A 24,519-nucleotide genomic window follows, 5' to 3' on the forward strand; every position below is an offset into this window, starting at 1 on the left:
GAATACAAGTGTATATCAGTATTCTGTAAGTTGCGTGTATCGCTTGGTGTCACACCCATGGCTTGCCCACCCCCCTCATAGTTGTGCATCTTTTACAAAAGCACGCAACCATTTTTAGCACACACTAGACACTAGAGATGCCCATGAGGGGCATAATTGAACAGAACGCCCAAGTTTTCCTGGGGCCGTCCACGCAGGACGGCTCCATGAAGGGGCAGGGGGAAACCTGTATTATTGAAACAAGATGAGCGTCCAGCTTTCGTTTCGATAATATGGTCAGGGACGCCGAAATCTCAACATTTAGGTGGCCCTTAGAGATGGTTGTCCCCGGTTTTCGGCGATAACGGAAACCGAGGACACCCATCTCAGAAACGACCAAATCCAAGCCATTTGGTTATGGGAGGATCCAGCATTCGTAGTGCACTGGTCCCCCTCACATGCCAGGACACCAACCGGACACCCTAGGAGGCACTGCAGTGGACTTCAGAAATTGCTCCCAGGTGCATAGCTCCCTTACCTTCTGTGCTGAGCCCCCCCAAAACCCCACTCCTCACAACTGTACACCACTACCATAGCCCTAAGGGGTGAAGAAGGGCACACATTTACCACCACAAGTGTAAACAGGGGGGGGGGGGGGGGGGGAGGAATGATACTGGGTCTGCCTACCTGAAGTGCACGGCCCCCACTACAACTGCTCCAAGGACCTGCATACTGCTGTTATGGAGCTGGGTATGACATTTGATGCTGGCAAAAAAATATATATATATTTTTTTTTTTAGGGTGGGAGGGGGTTGGTTACCACTGGGGGAGTAAGGGGAGGTCATCCCCGATTCCCTCCGGTGGTCATCTGGTCAGTTCAGGCACCTTGTTGAGGCTTAGTTGCAAGAAAAAAAATGGACCAAGTAAAGTCGGCCAAGTGCTCGTCAGGGACGCCCTTCTTTTTTCCATTATCAGCCGAGGACACCCATTTCTTAAGCACACCCCAGTCCCGCCTTCGCTACGCTGCCAACATGCCCCCATGAACTTTAGTCGTCCCCGCGATGGAAAGCAATTGAGGGCGCCCAAAATCGGCTTTTGATTGTGCCGATTTGGGTGACCCCTGAGAGAAGGACGCCCATCTCCCAATTTCTGTCGGAAGATAGGCGCCCTTCTCTTTCAAAAATAAGCCTGCATATATTCCTATAGTTGTCTCTAGCGTTTAGTGTGTGCTTAAAGTATTACTGCACATTTGTTAAAAAAAAAAAACTCCCTTAATGTAAAATAGCACCTAGTATGTACATGAATAACTTCCACTTATTAACACCAATCACATGTGTAAGTACTAGTATTCTGTAATATATACATGCTATTAACATTTGTGACGCAGTGTATAGCCTGTCACTGGTAAGTAGATCCCCCAGAACAAGGGAGGTATCTTTAAGCCCCTACAAGAAAACAACTTGGGTTTATAGTCCTCACTGTTACATGTGGAGTGGAGTGGCCTAGTGGTTAGAGCACCAGTCTTGCAATCTGGAGGTGGCCGGTTCAAATCCCACTGCTGCTCCTTGTGCAAGTCACTTAACCCTCCATTGCATCAGGTACAAGCTTAGATTGTAATCCCTCCTGGGACAGAGAAATATCCAGTGTAACTGAATGTAACTCACCTTGAGCTACTACTGAAAAAGGTGCGAGAATAAATAAATGCAGCGTGGCTCCCAGAGCCTTGCATGGGGTGGGATCAACCCTCAGGAGGGTGGTAGAACTAGTTTTGGAAGGTGGAGAGGACAAAAAGCTTAACAGAGTTTGAGTGATCCAAAGTAATTTGCATAAATGAACTATACTAGAAGCCTTAAGGGCTGAAAGAAGACTCTTGAGTTTAAAGAAGGATACCGGGAGCTAGTGGAACTGATGGGACCCTTGGGGGATTTTCCCCGACTAGTAAACAGAAGCTATTGGAAGAGGTAGCTCTCACTTAAGAGGAAGAGGGGCTGCTAGACCAGACTCTCTGGCATAGGGGAGCCAAGTGAAGAGTGACTTCTCCCTGGAATTGGAAAGGATTCGGCTTGCACGGCAAGCGGTGCTTTGGACGCTGGATCCCTTGGCCTACTCTTTCAAGTAGGTGGCACGAAACTACATTTTGTGGCACTGGTGGGATTAGAGTGAAACCACTAAAATGAGACAAGGCTTCGCTGTGTTACCTTGGGGAAGGAAGTCCTCACCAGCCTGATCAGGTAAAGGGTACCTTGCCTGGAGGGAGTGTGGATAAGAGTCAAGTCCTAGACTATAAGCAAGTGAAAGCAGCCATCCAAGATCTGGGGCTTGACAGAGCAGAATAGACAAGTTTAGGAGAAGGGAATTTAAGAAAGGAGAGCGTTCACACATAGTGGCGCAGAACCTTCTGGACTTAGCCACTCAGTTGGAACCAGAATCCCAAGGTCCAAAGGCTATAGTGAGCTTGGTTGTCATTGAACAGTTTTGAATATTTAACACTTGGCAGCCAGAATATGGGTTGTTTGGCAGGGGCCCAAAAATATAGGGGAGGCCATAGGTTTGACCGAACATTACCTAGAAGCAGAAGGAATTGGGGGCAGAAAGGGGACGGGGTACCCCGAGAGGAAACTTCCATAGGCAAACCCTGGGAACCTGTTAAAATCATAAAGGAAGAAGGAAAGAAATTCAATGAGGGAAGATATGGGCCCTCCCCAGGGGTGGTGGGAGGACTAGGAGGAGAGAATCCTGGGCCTAGCCCACAACTAGACATTAGACCTGCCCTAAGGTGTTTCAGTTATGGGGAAGTAGGGCATTTTAAGCAGATATGTCCTTTGATGGATTACTCCTTTTCTGGGTCAGTGGATTTCTGGCAGCAAGAAGTGGGAGGGGAGCAGCCCTTGAAGTGTGGGGTACGTGTGGGGGGATGGACTTGGTAGCCCTCATCGACACAAGGAGTAACCAATCCCTGGTGTCGGGACCCTTGGCAAGGAAAGTAGGGGATCGGGGAAAGGCTGGGGACCGTCAACAGAATGGTACGGGTTTAATGTGTACATTGGGACTCCCAACAAGAACCTACATACAAGATAGATCTTACTTGGGAGGGGACAACTTGGTCCTTAAGGGTAGTGATTGTAGAGCGAATACCTTTTCCCCTGATTCTAGGTAGGGATTGGGAAGGGATGCAAGAGGCCTTAACCATGAAGGAGGGCTGGGTGTCCACTCGGTCGAGAGAATACCCCGGGGAAGGGTCCTCTTTGTTCCAACTACAGGATATTTTCCCCTTTTCAGAGACAGGGGTAATCAAGGAACTGGGAAAAACTCAAAAGTCCCGTTCTCAGAGAAGGGCAGAAAAATGGAAGGCACTAATTCCCTCGGGTCAGGTGGAAGCAGTGGGGGAGGAGGTGATATAGAGGTTTCATCAATTCCCCAGTGAACAAAGAAAAGACCCTCATTTACAGACATATTGGGAGAAAGCAGAGAATCAAGAGCAGAGGGAGAATGGCCCCTATCCCATATACTAAAAGCACAACCACTTTTTATATCAAATAACTGACGGGTGGTCCAGAAGGAAGCAGAAGCAAGTCATGGTACCTGGGATCTTTCGGAAGCCTCTACTGGTATTAACCCATTCTCACCCTCTTGCCGGACTCCTCACAGAGGTAGGAACCATGGTCTGATTACAGACTTTTTTTTCAGCCAGGGATCTATAGGGACGTAAGGGAGTTTTGTCAATTGTGTACCAAGTGCCAGAATGTGTCCCAAAAACTACCGGGGAAAGCTCCCTTAGTGCCATTACTGATTATGGAGGAACCACTAGAAAGGGTGGAAAGGACATTGATACACTGTGGTGGGAGGAAGTTGAGACTGTTGGGACGTGATTCTTCCTTATTTGCTATTTTAATATAGAGAAGTAGCACAGGCGTCAGCAGGGTTCTCACCCTTTGAACTGATGTTTGAGCGACTGCCTATGAACCTGCTGGAAGTAGTCAAGGAAGTATGGGCGAGAAGGACCCCAAGAAGTGACCTCAGTCCCTAAATATGTACAGGAACTGAGAAAAGTTAACAAATTAGGTAAATAGCTAAAGCCAATTTAGGCCAGGCCCAGGAAAAAAAAAAAAAAAAAAGTTACTATGACCAAAAGGCCAGAGAACGGGAATTTAAAATCCAGGACAAAGTCTTAGTACTTCCTCCTACATCCCAAAATACGTTACTGACTCAGTGGAAGGGGCCCTTTTAACACGTCTGATAAGTCCATGGATGTACGAAGTTAGACAGGGTCGAGGTAGAAATCAAATCTACCATGTTAACTTATTGAAGTCATGGGTGGAGAGATGGGTTGATCACCGATGCAGGTAGAGGAAGATGGGGACTTTGGCCCAGAGATAAGGAGAGGGAAGGAGGAACTGCTTCAACCGGCCCAAAAAGTGCAGTTACAAGCTTTAGTACATTGGTTCCAGGACACCTTTTCTTCCTTACCTGGATATAGTAGGGTTGGAACCCATCAGGTCATAACCCAACTGGGTCAGATAATCCGGCAGAAACCGTACAGGTTACCCAAATCTATGCAAGTAGAACTAGGGAGATGCTACAGTTAGGGATTATCAAAGAATTCACCAGCGAGTGCGCCAGCCCCAGTGTATTATTCCCGAAACCAGACGGAAGTAACCGATTTTGTGTCAACTCTAGGGAGGTAAATAGGGTCTCATGTTTTGATATGTACCTAATGCCCAGAATAGACAACTTGATAGAACAGTTAAGGGGGGGGGGGGGGCAGTATTTGGCAACCCTTGACCTCACGAAAGGATACTGGCAGATCCCATTATAGAAGGGCTCCCAAGAAAAGACAGCATTTGTGACCACAGAGACTATCAGTTCACAGTACTTCCATTCGGGCACCATGGGGCCCCAGCCACATTTGAAAGGGTAATGAATTCAGTGCTTAAACCCCACCAGGCCTATGCTCAGGACTACCTAGATGACAGAGGGGCATAATTGAACGAAAATGTCCATCTCCATGGGCGTTTATCTCCGAGAACGGGTCCGTGAAGGGGCGGACCGAACCGTATTTTCGAAAAAAAAATAGACGTCCATGTTTTATTCGACAATTTGTGAGCTGGGCGTTTTTGTTTTTCAGTGATAATGGAAAATGAAAGCGCCCAGCTCAAAAACGAATAAATCCAAGGCATTTGTTCGTGGGAGGGGCCAGGAGTCGTAGTGCACTGGTCCCCCTCACATGCCAGGACACCAACCGGGCACCCTAGGGGGCACTTTTACAAAAAAAAAAAAAAAAAAAAAAAAAAGGTAAAAGAGCTCCCAGGTGCATAGCACCCTTCCTTTGTGTGTTGAGCCCCCCCAAATCCCCCTCAAAACCCACTGCCCACAAGTCTACACCATTACTATAACCCTAAGGGGTGAAGGGGGGCACCTACATGTGGGTACAGTGGGTTTGGGGGGGTTGGACGACTAAGCATTAAGCAGCACAATTGTAACAGGTAGGGGGGGGATGGGCCTGGGTCCACCTGCCTGAAGTCCACTGCACCCCCTAACAACTGCTCCAGGGACCTGCATACTGCTGCCAGGGAGGTGGGTATGACATTTGAGGGTGAAAATATAAAGTTGTGAAACATCATTTTTTGTGGTGGGAGGGGGTTAGTGACCACTGGGGGAGTCAGGGGAGGTCATCCCCGATTCCCTCTGGTGGTAATCTGGTCATTTAGGGCACTTTTTGGGGCCTTATTCGTGAAAAGACAGGGTCCAGGAAAGGTGCCCTAAATTCTAGCTACAAACGCATACTTTTTGTCCATTATCGGCGAAAGGCGCCCATCTCTCCTCGGCCGATAACCACGCCCCAGTTCCACCTTCGCCATGCCTCCGACACGCCCCCGTCAACTTTGTACGCTTCCGCGATGGAGTGCAGTTGAAAACGTCCAAAATCGGCTTTCCATTATACCGATTTATTCGTTTTTGTGAGATAAACGTCTATCTCCCGATTTGTGTCGAAATCTAGGCGTTTTTCTCTTTCAATTATAAGGTGGATAGTAATCTTCTCGGCTACTTGGGAAGACCACTTGACCCACCTGGGAGCAGTCTGTGAGACCATATGACAGGCAGGACTTATGGCTAGTCTGAAGAAGTGTGCCCTGGGACAATCGGAGTACAGTACCCTCAGCCATTGTGTAGGAAGGAGTAGAGGAGTAGCCTAGTGCTTAGAGCACCAATCTTGACATCAAGAGGTGGCCGGTTCAAATTCCACTACTGTTCCTTGTGATCTTGGGCAAGTCCGTTAACCTTCCATTGCCTCAAGTACAAAATTAGATTGTGAGCCCTCCAGGGACAGAAATTTATAACCTGTTTTGCAGAGCTGGCTGGACTTAACTGGCATGCTGCATAATTCCCAGCCAAAAAAAATTAAAATGGGATAGGGTGGCTGACCAGTCCTTTGCCCACCTGAAAGAGGCCTTATGTAAGACAACCCATTCTACAGAACATGGATTTCAGTAAGTAATTTATTTTGCAAACGGAAACCTCTGGGTTGGGCTTAGAGGCAGTATTATGCCAGAGAATGGAGGCGAGAAGAACACCCAGTGTTATACCAGAGGAAAAAGCTGACTGAAGCCGAGCAACACTATGCCACTACCGAAAAGGAGAGTTTGGCAGTCAAGTGGGCTGAGGACTTCCTCAGGTACTATCCATTAGAAAGACATTTTGTATTAGTTACTGCCCATTCCCCTTTGAAATGGCTAGGTCAGATGAACAACAATGCTAGACTCACCCGATGGTATTTGGCCCTACAGGCATACGATTCAAAATACAGCATAGAGCAGGGTGGACTTTTTGTCCCGGGAGGGTAACAAACAGGGGTGCAAAGGCCAGGAAGGGGAACACATTGCCTTAAAAAGGGGGGAGGTATGTGACAAGTAGGTCCCCCAGAACAAGGGCAGTATCTTAAGCCCCTACAAGAAAACAACTTGGGTTTAGTCTTCGCTGTTAGATTTAGGATGAATCCCGGAGTCTTGAATGGGGTGCCTGGGTAGTCAGGTGTAGGAGACTATGTGGGCGGTGGAAGGAGTGGGATCAACTCTCAAGAGGGTGGTGGAACTACTTTTGGAAGGTGGAGAGGACAAAAAGCTGAACAGAGTTTGAGTGATCCAAAGTAATTTGAATAAATGAACTATATCAGAAGCCTTAAGGACTGAAAGAAGACAGGGAGTTTCAAGAAGGATACCAGGAGCTAGGGGAACTGATGGAACCCTTGGGTGATTTTCCCTGACCAGTAAACAGAAGAACTTTTGGGAGAGGTAGGCCTTACCCTGAGAGGAAGAGGGGCTGCTAGACAGGGTTCTCTGGCAGAGAGGATCCAAAAGAAGAGACCAACCTCTCCCTAGAAAGGCTTCAGCCTGCACTTTGGCAAGCGGTGCTTTGGAACTGAATCCCTCGACCTACCCTTTTGAGTAGGCAACGCAGGTGTACAGCACTTAACATTAGGCACCAGTTTATAGACCTGACTTTTAAGTTTGTACCTGAAGCAACAAATAGTTAAGTGACTTGCCCAAATTCACAAGGAGTGTCAGTGGTTATTTGAACCTTGCCTTTCCGGTTCTCAGCCTGCTGCCCTAATCCTTATGCTACTCCAATGACAGAAAAATTCAGGACACATCATGCTTTGGAACTCATCTTGTTGAACTTGTAATTAAACTCTTGACAAGATTAAGAGGTGCTAATGGGTTAATTCATCATATTAGTTTCACAGATATCAAATTATGGCTGTCAGTACCAGTGGTAAAGTTCTGAACGTAGACTGGCTACAGAATCTTATAGCTTGCAGTTCTGAGACCCAAGGTGGAACTGCCATTCCTTCAGTGGAAGGTTCCCATAGGCAACCAACTTCTTCAGGAACATACTGGGTTTTAGATCAGGGATATCAGGATTAGCTTCATAATACTTTTCCAGTTTAGTCAGCACTACTGGTAACCCAACTAATGACGCATAGTACATTGGACCACCTGTATGCTTTGGCCACCCATAGCCATTGGTGTAGATGACATCTATGTCTTCAGGACCTGATGCTATCCCATCTTCTAACGCCTTAAAACCTTCATTGATTATGACATACAAACACCACTCGATAATTTCCTCCTGGGTTATGTACTGTGTTTTAAAGTTGTGAGCATCACGGTATTCAGACAGAAAATTATGAAGCCATGGATCAGACATAGCTTTTCTACCCCCTGGTTTCTCATATTTGTACCATCCTTGGCCAGACTTCTGACCAAACCGTAACTTTTCCGATAAAATACCTAGAAGCGGACTGTACCTTTTGCTACCACAACAGTGGTTAGATGTTCCAGTGGACTGTTCTGGTCTAGTTAGTCCATGTTCTACATGACATCTCCATAAAGTGTCAAGCCCTGCAAGATCCATCATTTGAAAGGGCCCCATGGCAAAGCCAAAACCTTCAAGTGCCCGGTCAATTTCCTCGACCTTGTTGCCTTCTTCCACAAGAAATATAGCCTGCTGAATATATGGTAACATTAATCGATTACCTACAAACAATGGGCAGTTGCCAACTAGCACACCAATTTTTCCTAAGTTTTTAGCAAGCTGCATGGCTGTGGAGATTGAAGTGGAAGATGTACAACTGCCACGCACAACCTCCAAGAGCTTCATTATGTGAGCTGGAGCAAAAAAGTGAGTCCCAACAATCATTTGAGGTCTATCTGTAACAGAAGCAATTTCATCAATGTCTAGGCCTGACGTGTTGGTACACAGGAATGCTTCTGGCTTACAGATTCCTGATAAGTGCCTGAATATCTCTTTCTTTAATGCCATATTTTCAAACACTGCCTCAATAACTATGTCTACGTCTCTTAGCTTGCCATAATCTAGAGTGAATTGAACTAGGCCAAGAGAATTAGTAGCTTCAGTGTGTCCAAGCTGTTCCATCTTCAGGATTTCACGATCCAGGAGAGACATCACAGCCTTGCTGCCAATATCCAGCTGCTTCTTGTCTTGCTCCAGAGCTATCACTGGAATCTTGGCCTTTACCAGCGAGATGACGATACCTCTTCCCATTGTTCCTAACCCTGCAGATATGAAAATGTATTTAAATAGTATAGGTAAGATAAGTATCTCTCAGACAGGACTTTCATTTTGTCAGGCCAGGACTGTGAGAGCACCACATGATATAAACGATCATGGAACTAAACTACAATGCAGGAACAGAACCCTGGAGAAGCACACTTGAAATCTTCTTAAACATAAGCAGTCTTTACATAGCAGCTCTCAACTGTTCATGACTACTGCACCCCTCTAATGGAGTTTGAGAGGTGATGTGTATCTTCAGCTTCACTAAAAAAAAAAAAAAAATTACAACACTTGAAAATAAAGGTCAACCAGCAAGGTTCCAGAGCTATACTCCCTTCAGGCCAAAGCAAAAAAGTACTAGAGCCGCATGTACTTTATACTATCCCTCTTTCTCTCAATCTGTACAATCTCCTTGCCCCAGCTGCTACGAAGCTTCAGCACATCACATTCATGATCATCTCTCCCAAACCAATGCTACCCCCTACCCCCACACCTTTAATTGTAAGTTTGATGGTAGCAGGGTGACATGCTGTGCTTATTTTAGTACCATACACTGAGGCTATTTTTTAAAAATTTAAAATATTTTATCTTTCAGATCTGAATCCCCGGTGTGACACTATATTGGAGTGATGTGTTTGATAGTTTCTTTGTTATAACTACACACTCGTTGCAGATTGTTTATTTGTGAGAATTCATTATTACTGCTATTAAGGCTCAAAATTGGCAGACAGGTTTGAGGTTTTCAGCTGACCAGTGCTCTACAATATTACAAGCACCTACTCTATCCCAGTTAGGCACAACTGTGACTGATAATGATAAGAATTGTTGGAGGAATACAAAAAATTAATAAGATGGGAATTACATAGCGCCACGCTAGTAGAATATTGCAAACTAGAAATTATACCACGAGGATTACGGATGCAACGGGGTCCCAAATTATTCCCTGATGATGAAGTGTTTGTGAACAGCTGGAATAGTATTCTTAACCAATGTTCATTAGATCTTATGTTACTCTTGATCCAAACGTTACAACAGAAAATCAATACTGATAAACCTAACTTGGAGGAGAAGAAAAATTTAATATTTTCCAAGGAAGGTTTAGAGAAATCTTTGGAAGATTTCAATGGTAAAATTGATAAATCCAATAAAGATCTTCAGTCTCTTAAATACAAGAAATTGACAGGAGACAAAGATTATTCTGATGGATTTATTTATGTTTGGATGAAAAATCAAGAGGTTTCACACGCAGATAGTAATGATAGACCCTGTGAGGAGTTATCCTCGAGTATATCTAGCGGAGAAGACGACCCGAAGTCGGAGTCGTCACATGGACGAATAAGAGGTCGAGGAAGAAGGGCTCGAAGAGGTCGAGGGATAGCTACGGTGACATTCAAGCAGACCAAACCACGAGGGAGATATCGCAAGAAAGACTCCCTGTGATTAACTTGACTGATAAAGTATTTTCGTCTGTACAATTGCAAGTATTAAGCAAAGGTCTGTCCTTTATTCCCTCTACGGCCCATGATCCCTTTCAGATTAGAGTGGATATTGCCAAATTTATTAGATCTTTACAGTTATGGGCATATTTTTGGTCATGACACTATTCATCATAGAGGGGTTTCTAAAATTATCAAAAAAGTAAATGGCTCCCTCCTGGGCCTATGGATCCAGTTATTGAGACGTTTCAAAAACATGTGATGAAGGATATACAGTATTTGGAGCAACAGCATATTCCTGTTAAACAGAATATGTCCTTGGAAGAAAGAAAAGCTATCCAGTCACTTTCTGATGATGAGGTCATAATTCGTCGTCGTGCTGATAAAGGAGGTGCGATTGTTATCTAGCGTAGAGAAGATTATATAACTGAAGCGTACAGAGATGAGACTACTTACCGTAAAATTGATATTGACCCTACTGACGGCCTCCTTCAGGAGTTATCTGAAATCACTGCAGTAGCCTTTGAACAAGGCTTTTTGACCAAGAACGAGATGTCATTCTTAAATTACAAGAACGCCAAGATACCCATATTTTACCTACTTCCAAAAATTCATAAGACTCATTTCCCCTCTGGGCAGACCTATTGTATCTGCCCGGGATTCTTTACTGGAAAGAGTATGTAAGTATGTTGATGGGTTCCTGGCACCATTAGTTCCAGACGTTGTGTCCCATATTAAGGATACTACCTATTTTTTCAGAAAATTAGATGCCTTTTCATCGGCCAATGGGTGTGGATTATTAGTGACGTTGGATGTTCAATCCCTATATAGTGCTATACCACAACAAGAAGATTTGATGATTTTACAACAGGTGCTGGAAAAGCGCCCTAAACCAGCTACAGTTCCATCTGAATTTCTTGAAGTTGGCACTCTAATAATCATTTTTTGTTTAATGATAAATTTTTACAATTGTCGGGTATAGCCATGGGAGCAGCTTTTGCCCCCTCGGTGGCCAATTTATTCATGGCCAATCTGGAAGAAAAATTGATCTATCATCTCCCCCGTTTTCAATATGCTAAATGTTGGTGGAGATTTATAGATGTTTTCATGATTTGGGATTCATCTGAGGAAGAATTGGAGCAGTTTGTTCAAGATCTAAATCTGTGCCATCCAACCATTAAAATTCCAGCATACGGTACATCCCTCGGAAATTAATTTTTTGAATGTCAAGGTAATCAATAATGGGGGTCATTTTGAGACTGATGTGTATGTAAAACCGACTGACCGAATGATAGTATGCACCCAACCCACATCAGAAATAATTTGCCCTTTGCACAATTCCTTAGGTATAGAAGGATATGCGATACCCCTCAGAAATATAGAAATTCTGCAAACCATTTGAAAGAGAAATTACATGAAAGAGGATATCCGACAAACTATTAAACAAGCATACAAGAGAGCCTTATATAATCAATCATCGAGAATATTTATTGGATACTAAGGTTCAGGATCAACAAGATGTGAGACAGCAGATTGCCTGTATTATGCAATATACTGCCTTATCTCCAAGAATTGCTAAAGTGATCTATAAAAACTGGAGAATATTGTCTGCCCATGAAGCATTTTCTGGGCAGAAATGCATGGTATCCTATTCTAGACGAGCTAATCGAGCTGACATGTTATGTCATTCAGATATAAGTATCAAGAAATTAACCGTTGAGGGCAGACATTCTAAGTGTGGGAAGTGTATTATGTGTGACATGATGGAAGAGACAGATAAATTTTAGGACCCTATAAACAGAAAATGGATTTTTCTATGACATAATACTTCATGTATATTGAAAGCAGTAATATACATGATTACCTGTCCCTGCGGCTTATGCTACATTGGTCAGACGAAGAGAATGTTCAAAGTGAGACTGTCTGAACATAAGGTAAAATTATGTATAATCATACCTGATAATTTTCTTTCCATTAATCATAGCTGATCAATCCATAGACTGGTGGGTTGTGTCCATCTACCAGCAGGTGGAGATAGAGAGCAAACTTTTGCCTCCCTATATGTGGTCATGTGCTGCCGGAAACTCCTCAGTATGTCGATATCAAAGCTCCATCCGCAGGACTCAGCACTTAGAGAATTACACCCACGAAGGGACACTCTGCCCAGCTCACCACCGCCGAAACGGGGGAGGGGAATTAACCCAGCTCATCCCCACACAAGTGGGGGAGGGGAATCCGTCCAGCTCATCCCCGCGGAGCGGGGGAGGGACACCACACCCGCCGATGCGGGGGGATCTGGCTTATCCTGCAACCGCAACTGCGGGAGGAGCTGACTGACCCTAACACCGCCGAAGCGGGAGGGGTACAAAGCTGCCCTACAGCCGCACGAAGCGGGAGGGAGTGCTGGCAGAATTTATGTCTCAATCCAGCCCCGTAAAACGGAGGGGAGAGGAATGCAGCAGCTCACTGTAACACAAACTCGTCTCAACTCTTGAAGAATCCAAGTGAAAGAACTTGAACACGAAGTCTTTCTGAAATAACTGAAGACTAAACTTGAACCTGAAATGCAACCAGAATAAAAACAGAACAGTTATCTGGGAGGGGCTATGGATTGATCAGCTATGATTAATGGAAAGAAAATTATCAGGTATGATTATACATAATTTTACCTTCCATATCATCAAGCTGATCAATCCATAGACTGGTGGGATGTACCGAAGCAGTACTCACCCAGGGCGGGACATTGAAATCCCTGACCTCAACACTGAAGCTCCAAACCGGGCCTCCGCCCGTGCAGCCACAGTCAAACGGTAATGCTTGGAGAATGTATGAGCCGAAGCCCAAGTTGCCGCCTTGCATATCTCTTCCAAGGAGACGGATCCGGCCTCTGCCATCGAGGCCGCCTGAGCTCTCGTGGAGTGAGCCTTCAGCTGGATAGGCGGCACCTTCCCCGCGGCCACATAAGCCGCTGCAATGGCTTCCTTGACCCATCTTGCCACTGTAGGCTTAGCAGCCTGCAGACCCTCACGAGGACCTGCAAACAGGACAAACAGATGATCCGATTTCCGGAAATCATTGGTCACTTCCAAGTATCTGAAGATGACTCGTCTCACATCCAGATATTTAAGAGCAGAGTACTCCTCTGGGTAGTCCTCCCTACGAAAGGAAGGGAGACAGAGCTGCTGATTCACATGGAAGCGAGAAACAATCTTGGGCAGGAAGGAAGGCACTGTGCGAATAGTCACTCCTGCCTCAGTGAACTGCAGAAAAGGCTCTCGACATGAGAGCGCCTGGAGCTCGGAAACTCTTCTGGCTGAAGTGATAGCCACCAAAAAGACTGCTTTCAACGTCAGGTCTTTCAGAGATGCCCTCGACAAGGGTTCAAAAGGCGGCTTCTGCAATGCTCTTAGCACCAGGTTGAGATTCCACGCAGGCACCACTGAGTGCAGAGGAGGGCGCAGGTGATTAACTCCCTTGAGAAAGCGCACCACATCTGGCTGCGAAGCCAGGGAAGCACCCTTCAGGCGGCCCCTGAAGCAAGCCAGAGCCGCTACCTGGACTTTAAGGGAACTGAGCGACAGGCCTTTCTCCAGACCTTCTTGCAGGAACGCCAACACTGAAGAAATTGGAGCAGTGAAGGGAGAAAGTGAGCCTGCTTCACACCATGCTGCAAAGATACGCCAAACCCTGGCGTAAGCAGTAGAAGTAGAGCGCTTCCTCGCTCTCAGCATAGTGGCGATGACCTTGTCTGAGAAGCCCTTCTTCCTCAGACGCTGCCGCTCAATAGCCAGGCCGTAAGACCAAAGGGAGAGGGATCCTCCATCACCACGGGACCCTGATGTAACAGGCCCTGCTCCACTGACAGCCGCAGAGGATCGTCGACTGAGAGCCTGATCAAGTCCGCATACCAGGGACGTCTGGGCCAATCCGGACCCACCAGGATTACCCTGCCGGGATGCTTTGCCACCCGGTCTAGCACCCTGCCCAACATGGGCCAGGGCGGGAACACATAGAGGAGCTCTTGTGTCGGCCACTGTTGGAGAAGAGCATCTACTCCCAGGGATCGAGGGTCCCGTCCTCTGCTGAAAAAGCGCGGCACTTGGCAATTGGCCGATGACGCCATCAGATCTAGGCTCGGCTGGCCCCAGCGCTTCGTGATGTCCAAGAACGCCTGAGCAGATAGTTGCCACTCTCCGGGCTCCAAGGTATGGCGACTGAGAAAGTCCGCCTTGACATTCATGACTCCGGCAATGTGGGCCGCTGAAAGCTGCTCCAGGTTCGCTTCCGCCCACTGGCAAAGACTCATAGCCTCCTTGGCTAGAGGGGCGCTCTTGGTACCTCCCTGGCGGTTGATATAGGCCACAGCCGTGGCATTGTCCGACAGGACCCGTACAGGCTACAACACCAGTACCGGGATGAACTCCAATAACACCAACCGAATGGCTCTGAGTTCCAGGAGGTTGATAGACCACTTGCCTCTGCAGGAGACTAGAGCCCCTGCGCTGTCCTTCCCAAGCAGTGGGCTCCCCAGCCCATCAAAGAGGCGTCTGTCGTGACGACAATCCACTCCGGGGTCACCAGAGGCAATCCTGCAGACAACTTGTCTGTCTGCGTCCACCAGCTCAGCGCCTTGCGCACTGCTGGGTCCACGGGAAGGCGCACAGCATAATCCTCCGACATCGGAGTCCAGCGCAGCAGCAGAGATAGCTGTAGTGGTCTCATATGAGCCCTGGCCCAGGGCACTACTTCCATCGTGGCCGTCATAGAGCCCAACAGCTGCACGTAGTCCCAAGCCCGAATAGGAGAGGCTACTAGGAACTAGTCCACCTGAGCCTGAAGCTTGACAATCCGATTGTCTGGCAGGAACACTCTGCCCACTTGGGTGTCGAATCGAACTCCCAGATACTCCAGGGACTGAGTCGGGCGCAGCTGGCTCTTCTTCCAGTTGATGATCCATCCCAGGGAGCTCACAAGAGCAACTACCCGGTCCATAGCTTTGCCGCACTCTGCATAAGAGGGGGCTCGGATCAACCAGTCGTCCAGATAAGGATGGACTTGTACTCCTTCCTTTAGCAGGAAGGCCGCTATGACCCCCATTACTTTGGAAGAGGTCCGCGGAGCAGTAGCCAACCCGAAAGGGAGGGCTCTGAACTGGAAGTGTCATCTCAGGACTGTAAAACGCAGAAAGCGTTGGAGAGGAGGCCAGATGGGAATATGCAGGTACGCTTCCTTGATGTCCAAGGAAGCCAAGAACTCTCCTGCCTTCACTGCCGCTATAACAGAGCGGAGAGTCTCCATGCGAAAGTGCCTCACTTTCCAGGCCCGATTGACCCCTTTGAGGTCGAGGATAGGCCGGACAGAACCTCCTTTCTTTGGAACCACAAAGTAAATGGAGTAATGTCCCTTGCCAATCTGATTTTTTGGCACCGGAACGACCGCACCCAGGCGGATCAGGTTGCCCAAGGTCTGCTGCACTGCCACAGCTTGACCGGAGACTTGCAGGGAGAGAGTACAAACCCGTCTCTTAAGGGTTGGCAGAACTCTAGCTTGTAGCCGTCTCTGATGACTTCCAGCACCCACGCGTCTGAAGTTATAGTGGTCCACTCGCCCAGAAACGAGGACAGCCGTCCTCCAATCTGTACTGGGGCGTGGACCAAGGCCCCGTCATTGGGTACGAGACCCTGGGGCAGGACCGGAGGGAGCACCTCCGGGACGGCGGTCTCTGCGAAAGGAATGCTGCTTGGGGGAGAAATTCCTCTTGAAGGAAGAGGGGGCAGAGGAACCCGACTTGCCCGGGCGGTACCGACGGGCTTCCAGCAACCGTCCTCTGGAGGTACCGGGACGAGTACTAGCCCGAGCCCTGACCTCTGGTAATTTCTTGCCCTTAGACGTGCCGAGATCGGTCACGATTTTGTCCAGCTCGACCCCAAAGAGCAGCTTGCCTTTAAAAGGCAATCTAGCCAGGCGGGATTTAGAGGCGTGGTCAGCAGACCAATGTTTCAGCCAAAGCCACCGCCGCGCAGAGACTGTCTGAGCCATGCCCTTAGCTGAGGCTCTCAAGACATCATACAGCAAGTCTGCCAAATAGGCTAAGCCCGATTCCAGGGCCGGCCAATCAGCCCTCAAGGAAAGATCCGAGGGGGAAGCCCGCTGCACCATAGTCAGGCACGCCCTGGCCACATAGGAGCCGCAAACTGAGGCCTGCAAACTTAAAGCAGCTGCCTCAAAGGACGACCTTAAGGCCGCCTCCAATCTTCTGTCTTGGGCGTCCTTTAGGGCCGTGCCACCTTCCACCGGCAACGCCGTTTTCTTAGTCACCGCAGTGATTAAAGAATCCACGGTAGGCCACAGATAGGCCTCACGTTCACTCACAGCCAAAGGATAGAGGCGGGACATAGCCCTAGCCACTTTAAGGCTCGTTTCCGGGACATCCCATTGAGCCGCAATTAAGGTGTGCATGGCATCATGCACGTGGAAGGATCTAGGCGGGCGCTTCGTCCCCAGCATAATGGCAGAGCCAACAGGGGCTGAGGGAGAGACGTCCTCCGGAGAGGAAATCTTCAAAGTGTCCATGGCCTGTAACAACAGGTTAGGCAAATCCTCTGGGCTAAAAAGCCGCGCTGCAGAGGGGTCATCCGCTCCATCCGAGCGGGGATCTATCTCCTCCAAGGAATCCGCAAAGGACCGTTGGGAGACCTCAGACACGCTGCCCTCATCTACATCGGAGGAGACAAAGTCCTCCAAGGCCTGGAAATCAACCCGAGGGCGTTTACCTCTGGGAACCTCAAACTCTTTATCAGAAGAGGGAGCAGGGGCAGCGTTTTGCATGAGGAAAGCCTGATGCAGCAGCAAAACAAACTCGGGGGAGAAACCCCCCAGACTGTGCACTTCCGCAGCCTGGGCAACAGCCCTAGACGCACTCTCAACCGGCGCTCGCAATAGCGGGGGAAAGACATGCTGCGCATCCAAAATGGCGTCCGGCGCGAAACTCCGCGAAGGAGCCGCGCGGGAAGAACGGCGCTTAACTTTAGCCGCTTTGTGCCGTCGCCCAAATTAAGGGCGTTCATGGCATTAATGTCTCCAACCTCAAGGGCGGCCCACGAAGAAGCCGTCCGAGCCGTGTGGCCGGCCAAGATGGCGGAGGCGAGGAGCGGGGGATGGGCGTTTATGGCGGGAAAAAACCGCCACGCCGGAGGAACGACCGGGACATTCATCGGTCACTAAACTGTCACCCATCAAGGGCGAATCAGGTTGTAAAACCCCCGCATCCCCTCTAGAAGCGCTCCAGCGATCCGGGGAGCGACCCTTTGCGCCCTCGCCCTCCGACGCCATATGCCACGAGGAGAAGAATCGGGGAACCCCCTGCCCGCTATAAAAAGGTAAAATTACCTGCTTGCCGCTCCGAGCTGTAACGAACTGGTGTCCCAGTGAGTAGCTGCAATGAACGTTTAAAGAAACGTCGAATTAAACGCCTTTAAAGACGTTTAAAATTTTTTTTTTTTTTTTTTTTTTAAACGGAGCCAGCGGGAGGGGGGAGAAAAGGAGGGACCTGGCACCACCAGGTTTGCACTTGCTCAAAAGAGCCCTCAACCCCAGGCCTCAACAAAACCTAAGGATTAGGCTTGGAGGCCTAGCCAGAGCTGCTGCTGTGTGTGACCACCACCTGCTGAGATAGAGAACATACTGAGGAGTTTCCGGCAGCACATGACCACATATAGGGAGGCAAAAGTTTGCTCTCTATCTCCACCTGCTGGTAGATGGACACAACCCACCAGTCTATGGATTGATCAGCTTGATGATATGGAAACATGCCATAACATCTGGAAAAATTCATATGCCTTTAGCTAAGCATTGCACAGAAAAAAATCATGCTTTTGCAGAGTTGCAATGTGTGATTATAGAATATCTGGAACCCAATGGCAGAAGAGGAGATATATCTAGGGTTCTGCACCAAAAAGAACAAAAGTGGATTTATTATTTACAAACCGTATCTCCCAAAGGATTAAATGGACCTATGGAATGGGAGGCATTTTATTGAATGACATTATACATTTTGAAATGTTCCTCTCTATCAGAGAAATAAATGTTTGTCTGCTAGGTTGTGGCTGCTTTAAGATTGAGCAGGTTAGCAATGGTGTAAGTGAGTGATATCATCTATGGGTGGAGTTTCTCTGAAGGCATCTCATACAAAGGTTAGCCATTTTGAGCACATTGTTTACTATGGATAATTTGTAAAGCAGTTTTTATGCACTGCTATGTATTTCTCCTGATGAAGATAGCGAAACAGAAGGATTTCCTACTGTCGAGAAACAAGGAAATTGGACATTTTTGCCAGAAGGATAATATAAATTGGACACTTTAATTTCGGAGAAACCCCACAGACTGTGAAAATCTTATGAGGCTGTACTTCTGTCAGGACAATTTGGATGTTCTGAGCTAAGTAAAGTTTACTTTTTGTTAGAATTAGAATCCATTCATTAGTAAGGATGGAAGTTTAAGCAATTCTAGTAATGTTATAAGAGTTTTTGCTCTATTTTGAGTTTTCTTTACTTGCAGGAAGGCTTCTCTTTTTGAATGAGGATTTTAGTCTAGTGAGGGATTGCTAATTAGTGTCTATTTGGGTGATTTATATTCATAGTGAGATTTAGTGTTGTGGGTATTTGGATCTGTATTGTGTTAAATTGTGTTACCCTCCCTTCTGTTTTTTTAAACACAGACCTTTCTCCCACTTTACAATTTTTGAAATATTTTGGGAGTTTTACTCTGGTTTTTTTTTTCTCGGAAGGTGGTGGAAGCCTGTGATGGTAATATCTACAGTGGAGGATAAAAGTCAGGCTCCCTGTTACACTGAGGCTATTTTTTAAAATTTTAAATATTTTATCTTTCAGATCTGAATCCCCAGTGTGACACTATATTCGAGTGATGTGTTTGATAGTTTCTTTGTTATAACTACACACTCATTGCAGATTGTTTATTTGTGAGTACCATACACATTTCATAGCACAAAGGTCAAAAAGGTGAAATTAGATCTTACCTGCTAATTTTCTTTCCTCTAGACCCTCCAGACCGGTCAAGACGCATGGGTTATGTCCTCCTACCAGCAGAGGGAGACTGAGAAACACTGAGCTTTTGAATACTGTATATATAACCTGTGCAGTACATCCACTAGCCAGTATAACCCTGACAAAGCAGAGAAAAACAAACACACCAACTACAACTAACAACCCTGTACGTGGTCGCTGCCAACTGGACACTTTCTTCATATCTTTCATTGTGCCCTTATAATTGCGTGTGCTTCCACAGGTGGACTATCAAACACGGTCACACCTGACCAGACTCATACCAACAAAAGTCTGGAACCATAGAAACCACACTCAACAGCTGCCAAGATAGAACAACAGACAAACCAGACCAAACAGACCTCCTGGCCTAAAGTACAGACAGGGCGGGCCTTGACTGGTCTGGAGGGTCTAGAGGAAAGAAAATTAGCAGGCAAGATCTAATTTCACCTTCCTCCACGACCCTCCAGACCGGTCAAGACGCATGGGACGTACCAAAGCAGTAAACATCCTAAGGGCGGGATCCATGAAGGCCAGAGGTCAACACTGCAGCCCCAAAGCCTGCCTCGTCCTTGGCATGCACATCAATCCTGTAACGTTTAACAAAGGAATGCAATGACGACCAAACCGCCGCTCGACAAATATCTAACGGAGGAATCATACTACTCTCCGCCCAGGAGGTCGCCATTCCCCTGGTAGAATGAGCCAAAAACTCCTTAGGGACCACGCGGCCCTTCAGCAAATACGCCGAAGCAATTGACTCCTTCAACCATCTAGCTATCGTAGCTTTGGAAGCTGCCGCGCCCTTTCTTGCACCACCATGGAGAACGAACAAACGATCAGAAAGTCTATAGTGCCAAGTTCTGGAAATGTAACAGCGCAAGACTCTTCACACATCTAACTTGGCCAGTCGACGCTGCTCTGCATCCCCCGCCAAGTCACCCAAAACTGGCAAGGAAATAACTTGATTCACATGGAACTCTGAAACCACCTTAGGCACAAAGGACGGCACTGGGCGCAACGAAACCTTCTCCTTGGAAAAAGACAAAAAAGGTTCTCTACAAGACAAAGCCTGAAGTTCCGACACCCGCCGAGCTGAAGTAATAGCCACCAAGAACACCGTCTTTAGGGACAGATCCTTATCTGAAACAGCAACCAAGGGCTCAAACGGCGGCCTTACCAAGGCATCCAGAACGCGATTCAAATCCCACGGACGCACCATCCGCCGCCGGGGCGGGCGCAGTAACTTAACACCCTTCAAAAACCGAACAACATCAGGACTAGAAGCTAACGACTTCCCCTGGAGCTTCCCACGAAAACACGACAAAGCCGCCACCTGCACCTTCAAAGAAGACAAGGCCAAACCCATGTCCATACCATCCTGCAAAAACTCCAAGACATCTGTCACCAACGCCCGAAAGGGAAGAACCTGCCTACCTGCACACCAATGCTCAAATACTCTCCAGACCCGGACATACGCCAACGAAGTGGACTGCCTACGCAAACTCAACATCGTATCGATAACTCTGGATGAAAAACCTTTCTTTCTTAACCTGTGCCTCTCAAGAGCCAGGCCGTAAGCGAGAACCGATCTGGATCTGGCATAACTATCGGTCCCTGACACAACACCACTGCATCTGACAATGGCAGAGGATCCGCTACTGCCAACCGCACCAGATCTCCGTACCACGGCCGACGCGGCCAATTCGGGGCGCCGAGCGATGTGCTGAATCACTCGACCTACCAACGGCCATGGAGGAAACACATACAGCAACTCCTGCGGCCACGGCATTAGAAGAGCATCTATGCCTTCCGCTCGAGGATCCCTCCGTCGACTGAAAAACCTCTGAACCTGAGTGTTGCGGGCCGTTGCCATGAGATCCATCACGGGAAGTCCCCAGACCGACACAATGCAATTGAACACCGACCGATGAAGCGACCACTCTCCGGGGTCTAGAGCATGCCTGCTTAGGTAATCTGCCTCCACGTTGTCTACTCCAGCCACATGTGCCGCGGAGAGCGCTAGAAGATGAACCTCCGCCAATTGACACAACAGCGCCGCCTCCTCCGCGACCGCCTGACTCTTTGTGCCCCTCTGACGGTTGACATAAGCCACGGCGGTGGCGTTGTCGCAGAACACCCGGACTGCTTTCCGCACCAGCACACTCTGAAACGCCTGAAGCGCTAGCCGAATGGCCCGAGTTTCCAAACAATTGATGGACCACTGAGCTTCTACCTGAGACCAGCGCCCTTGAGCTACCTGACCGAGACAATGAGCTCCCCAGCCCTGAAGACTGGCGTCTGCGACGAGGACCACCCACTGCGGAGCCTCCAACGGCATTCCCTTTTCCAGATTGCCTGGATCTAGCCACCACCGGAGACTGAGGCGTGGGGTTACCGGCAGCTGAAGGCGCACATCCAACTCCTGCGACAGAGGTGACCACCGACTGAGAAGAGCTGACTGCAACTGCCGCATGTGCGCCCGGGCCCACGGAACTACCTCTATGGTGGCCGCCATTAACCCCAGGACTTGCAGATACTCCTGGGCCGTCGGAGCCGCCTCCGACAGAAATAGACGAATCTGAGCCTGCAACTTGCGAATCCGGGGGCCCGGCAGGAAGACTCGACCGTTCCTGGTATCGAAAAGAACCCCCAGGTACTCCAGCGACTGCGACGGCACCAGGTGACTCTTGCCGAAGTTCACTACCCAGCCCAGAGACTGAAGAAACTGCACCACTCGAGCAGTAGACACCTCGCTCTCCGACTGGGACTTGGCCCGAATCAACCAATCGTCCAGGTACGGGTGCACCAGAATACCCTGCTTCCGCAAGGCCGCCGCCACTACAACCATGATCTTGGAAAATGTTCGAGGAGCCGTTGCTAATCCGAAAGGCAGAGCACAAAACTGAAAATGCTTCCCTAAAACCGCAAAGCGCAGAAATCGCTGATGGCCGGCCCGAATGGGGATGTGCAGATAAGCCTCCGTCAGATCCAAAGACGTGAGAAACTCCCCTTCCTGCACCGCGACAATGACCGACCTCAATGTCTCCATGCGAAAAGAGGGGACTCAGAGCTGCATTGACTGCCTTCAAATCTAAGATAGGCCGAAAGGCATCCTCCTTCTTCGGGACCACAAAATAGATTGAATAGCAGCCCGATCGGCGCTGAGCGGCGGGAACAGGAACCACCGCCCCCAGACTGACCAGGCGCGCCAGAGTGTCCCGCACTGCTGCCCGCTTGAGCCTCGAATGACAAGGAGACTCCAGGAACCTTTCGGGAGGCGAGCCGTCGAACTCCAGAGCGTATCCGTCTCGCACCACCTCGAGAACCCACTGATCTGATGTGATTTGGGCCCAGTCCTGGTAAAACAGACTCAGCCGAGCCCCTACCCGAACCAGAGCCTGGACCCGCACACCTTCATTGTGAACTACGCCCCGAAACCTGTCCTCCCGCGGAAAAATCACGCCCTCCGTGCCGATTCCCACGAAAGGACTGGGTGCACTGGAAGAACCGACCTCTAAAGGCCCCACTAGCCCTCCCGGGCCTATACCGGCGAGCCTCCTTAAACCGACCTCGGGAGGAAGAACCCCTGGAAACCGCCTTAGGACGAAAATCCGGAAGACGAGGGGCCTTGGCATCGCTGAGCCCGCGCACCAACTTATCCAAATCCTCACCAAAAAGCATGGACCCCTTAAATGGAAGCGAACAAAGCTTGGCTTTGGAGGCCGCGTCTGTGACCCAACCTCGCAACCACAGTGCCCTACGTGCCCCCACCAGCATAGCCATATTCTTGGCCGAGGCACGGAGCAAATCATAAAGGGCATCAGACAAAAAAAGACGATCCCATTTCCAATTTGGCTAATTCCTGCACCCCGGAGGTCCCAACCTCCACCGAATCATCCAGCAGCTTCTCGGCCCATCGGAAACACGCCCGCGCAACCAGCCCCCCACAAACCGAGGTCTGCAGGGCCAGGGCCGACAAATCAAAACTCCGCTTGAGGAAGGACTCAAGCCTCCTATCCTGGGGATCCCGGAGAGCAGTCCCCCCGTCCACCGGGATAGCCGTGGCTTTTGTAACTGCTGTCACCACCGCATCCACTGTGGGAGCCTTAAAGGAATCTCTATCTTCCTGTGGGAGTGGGTACAGTCTAGACATCGCTTTAGCCACTTTACAGGGAGAATCCGGCGAATGCCACTCTTGAAACACCATATCCCGGAGATCCTTATTCATGGGAAAAGACCTAGCCTGCCGCTGAATCCCCTTAACCAAGGAGTTCACCTGTCTAGCCTCCCCCAAAGCCGCCTCTGGCTGTTCGAACTTGAGGGTGGAAGAAACCTGCTCAATGAGCTCCGCAAGCTCCTCCCTGTGAAAAATCCTCACTACAGAGGGATCCTCCCCAGGAACCACCAACTCCGGATCCTGAGGACCCTCAAATCCCTCAAAGCACCTTCAGATCCTACAGGGGAGAATCCCTCCTCGTCGTCCCACTCAAACCGAGGCCTCTTAGCCAGTGCCGCACTAGCCCCCTCCCCTAAAGGTGGGGGTCCCGCCTTCCAGGCTTGAAAGAGGGTCCACACAAAATCCAGAGGAAAACCAACGCCTCCTGTACCCTCAGGCGCCACCTTCGGAGCCGATCCAGGAGCAGCAGGGCCAAAAACAGCTGATTCCGCGGGAGAAGTTGAGAGAAGACAGTTTATTCAATGATTGAGAGCAGTGGTAAGTTCGCATTTGGACGGTAATTGGTTGGGTCCAAAGATGATCCTTTTTGATCTTTGGTCATCTTATTGCTAATTTCAAATGAACTGGCATCTGACCTGATGCGAGAAAGCCAGTTACAATGGAATAAACGGAATAAATGTGGACAAACTTCTTAAGTAAACTTGAAGGTACAGAATCTATTGAAGCAATGGTAACACACACAAGTAAAGAGCCTTTTAAGGTAAAAAACTGTAGGAACATGAAATTTCGA

General features: G+C 48.6%; 1 protein-coding gene across 2 annotated transcripts in view; it reads right to left on the reverse strand.

Moving 5' to 3' along the window:
* EHHADH (enoyl-CoA hydratase and 3-hydroxyacyl CoA dehydrogenase) overlaps positions 1-24,519 on the reverse strand; it is a 98,662-nt gene that overhangs the window by 12,872 nt on the left and 61,271 nt on the right. The window contains exon 7 of one of the 2 annotated variants that reach the window (XM_030208953.1): positions 7,567-9,053. The exons of the other annotated variant lie outside the window; for it this stretch is intronic. Within the exon in view, the coding sequence (XP_030064813.1) occupies positions 7,783-9,053 (1,271 nt within the window). The 3' untranslated portion in view covers positions 7,567-7,782. Of the gene's footprint in view, positions 1-7,566; positions 9,054-24,519 lie in introns of those variants that run through there. 2 annotated transcript variants of the gene reach the window in all.

The sequence above is a fragment of the Microcaecilia unicolor genome, chromosome 7, assembly GCF_901765095.1.
Source record: "Microcaecilia unicolor chromosome 7, aMicUni1.1, whole genome shotgun sequence".
NCBI lineage: Eukaryota > Metazoa > Chordata > Amphibia > Gymnophiona > Siphonopidae > Microcaecilia > Microcaecilia unicolor.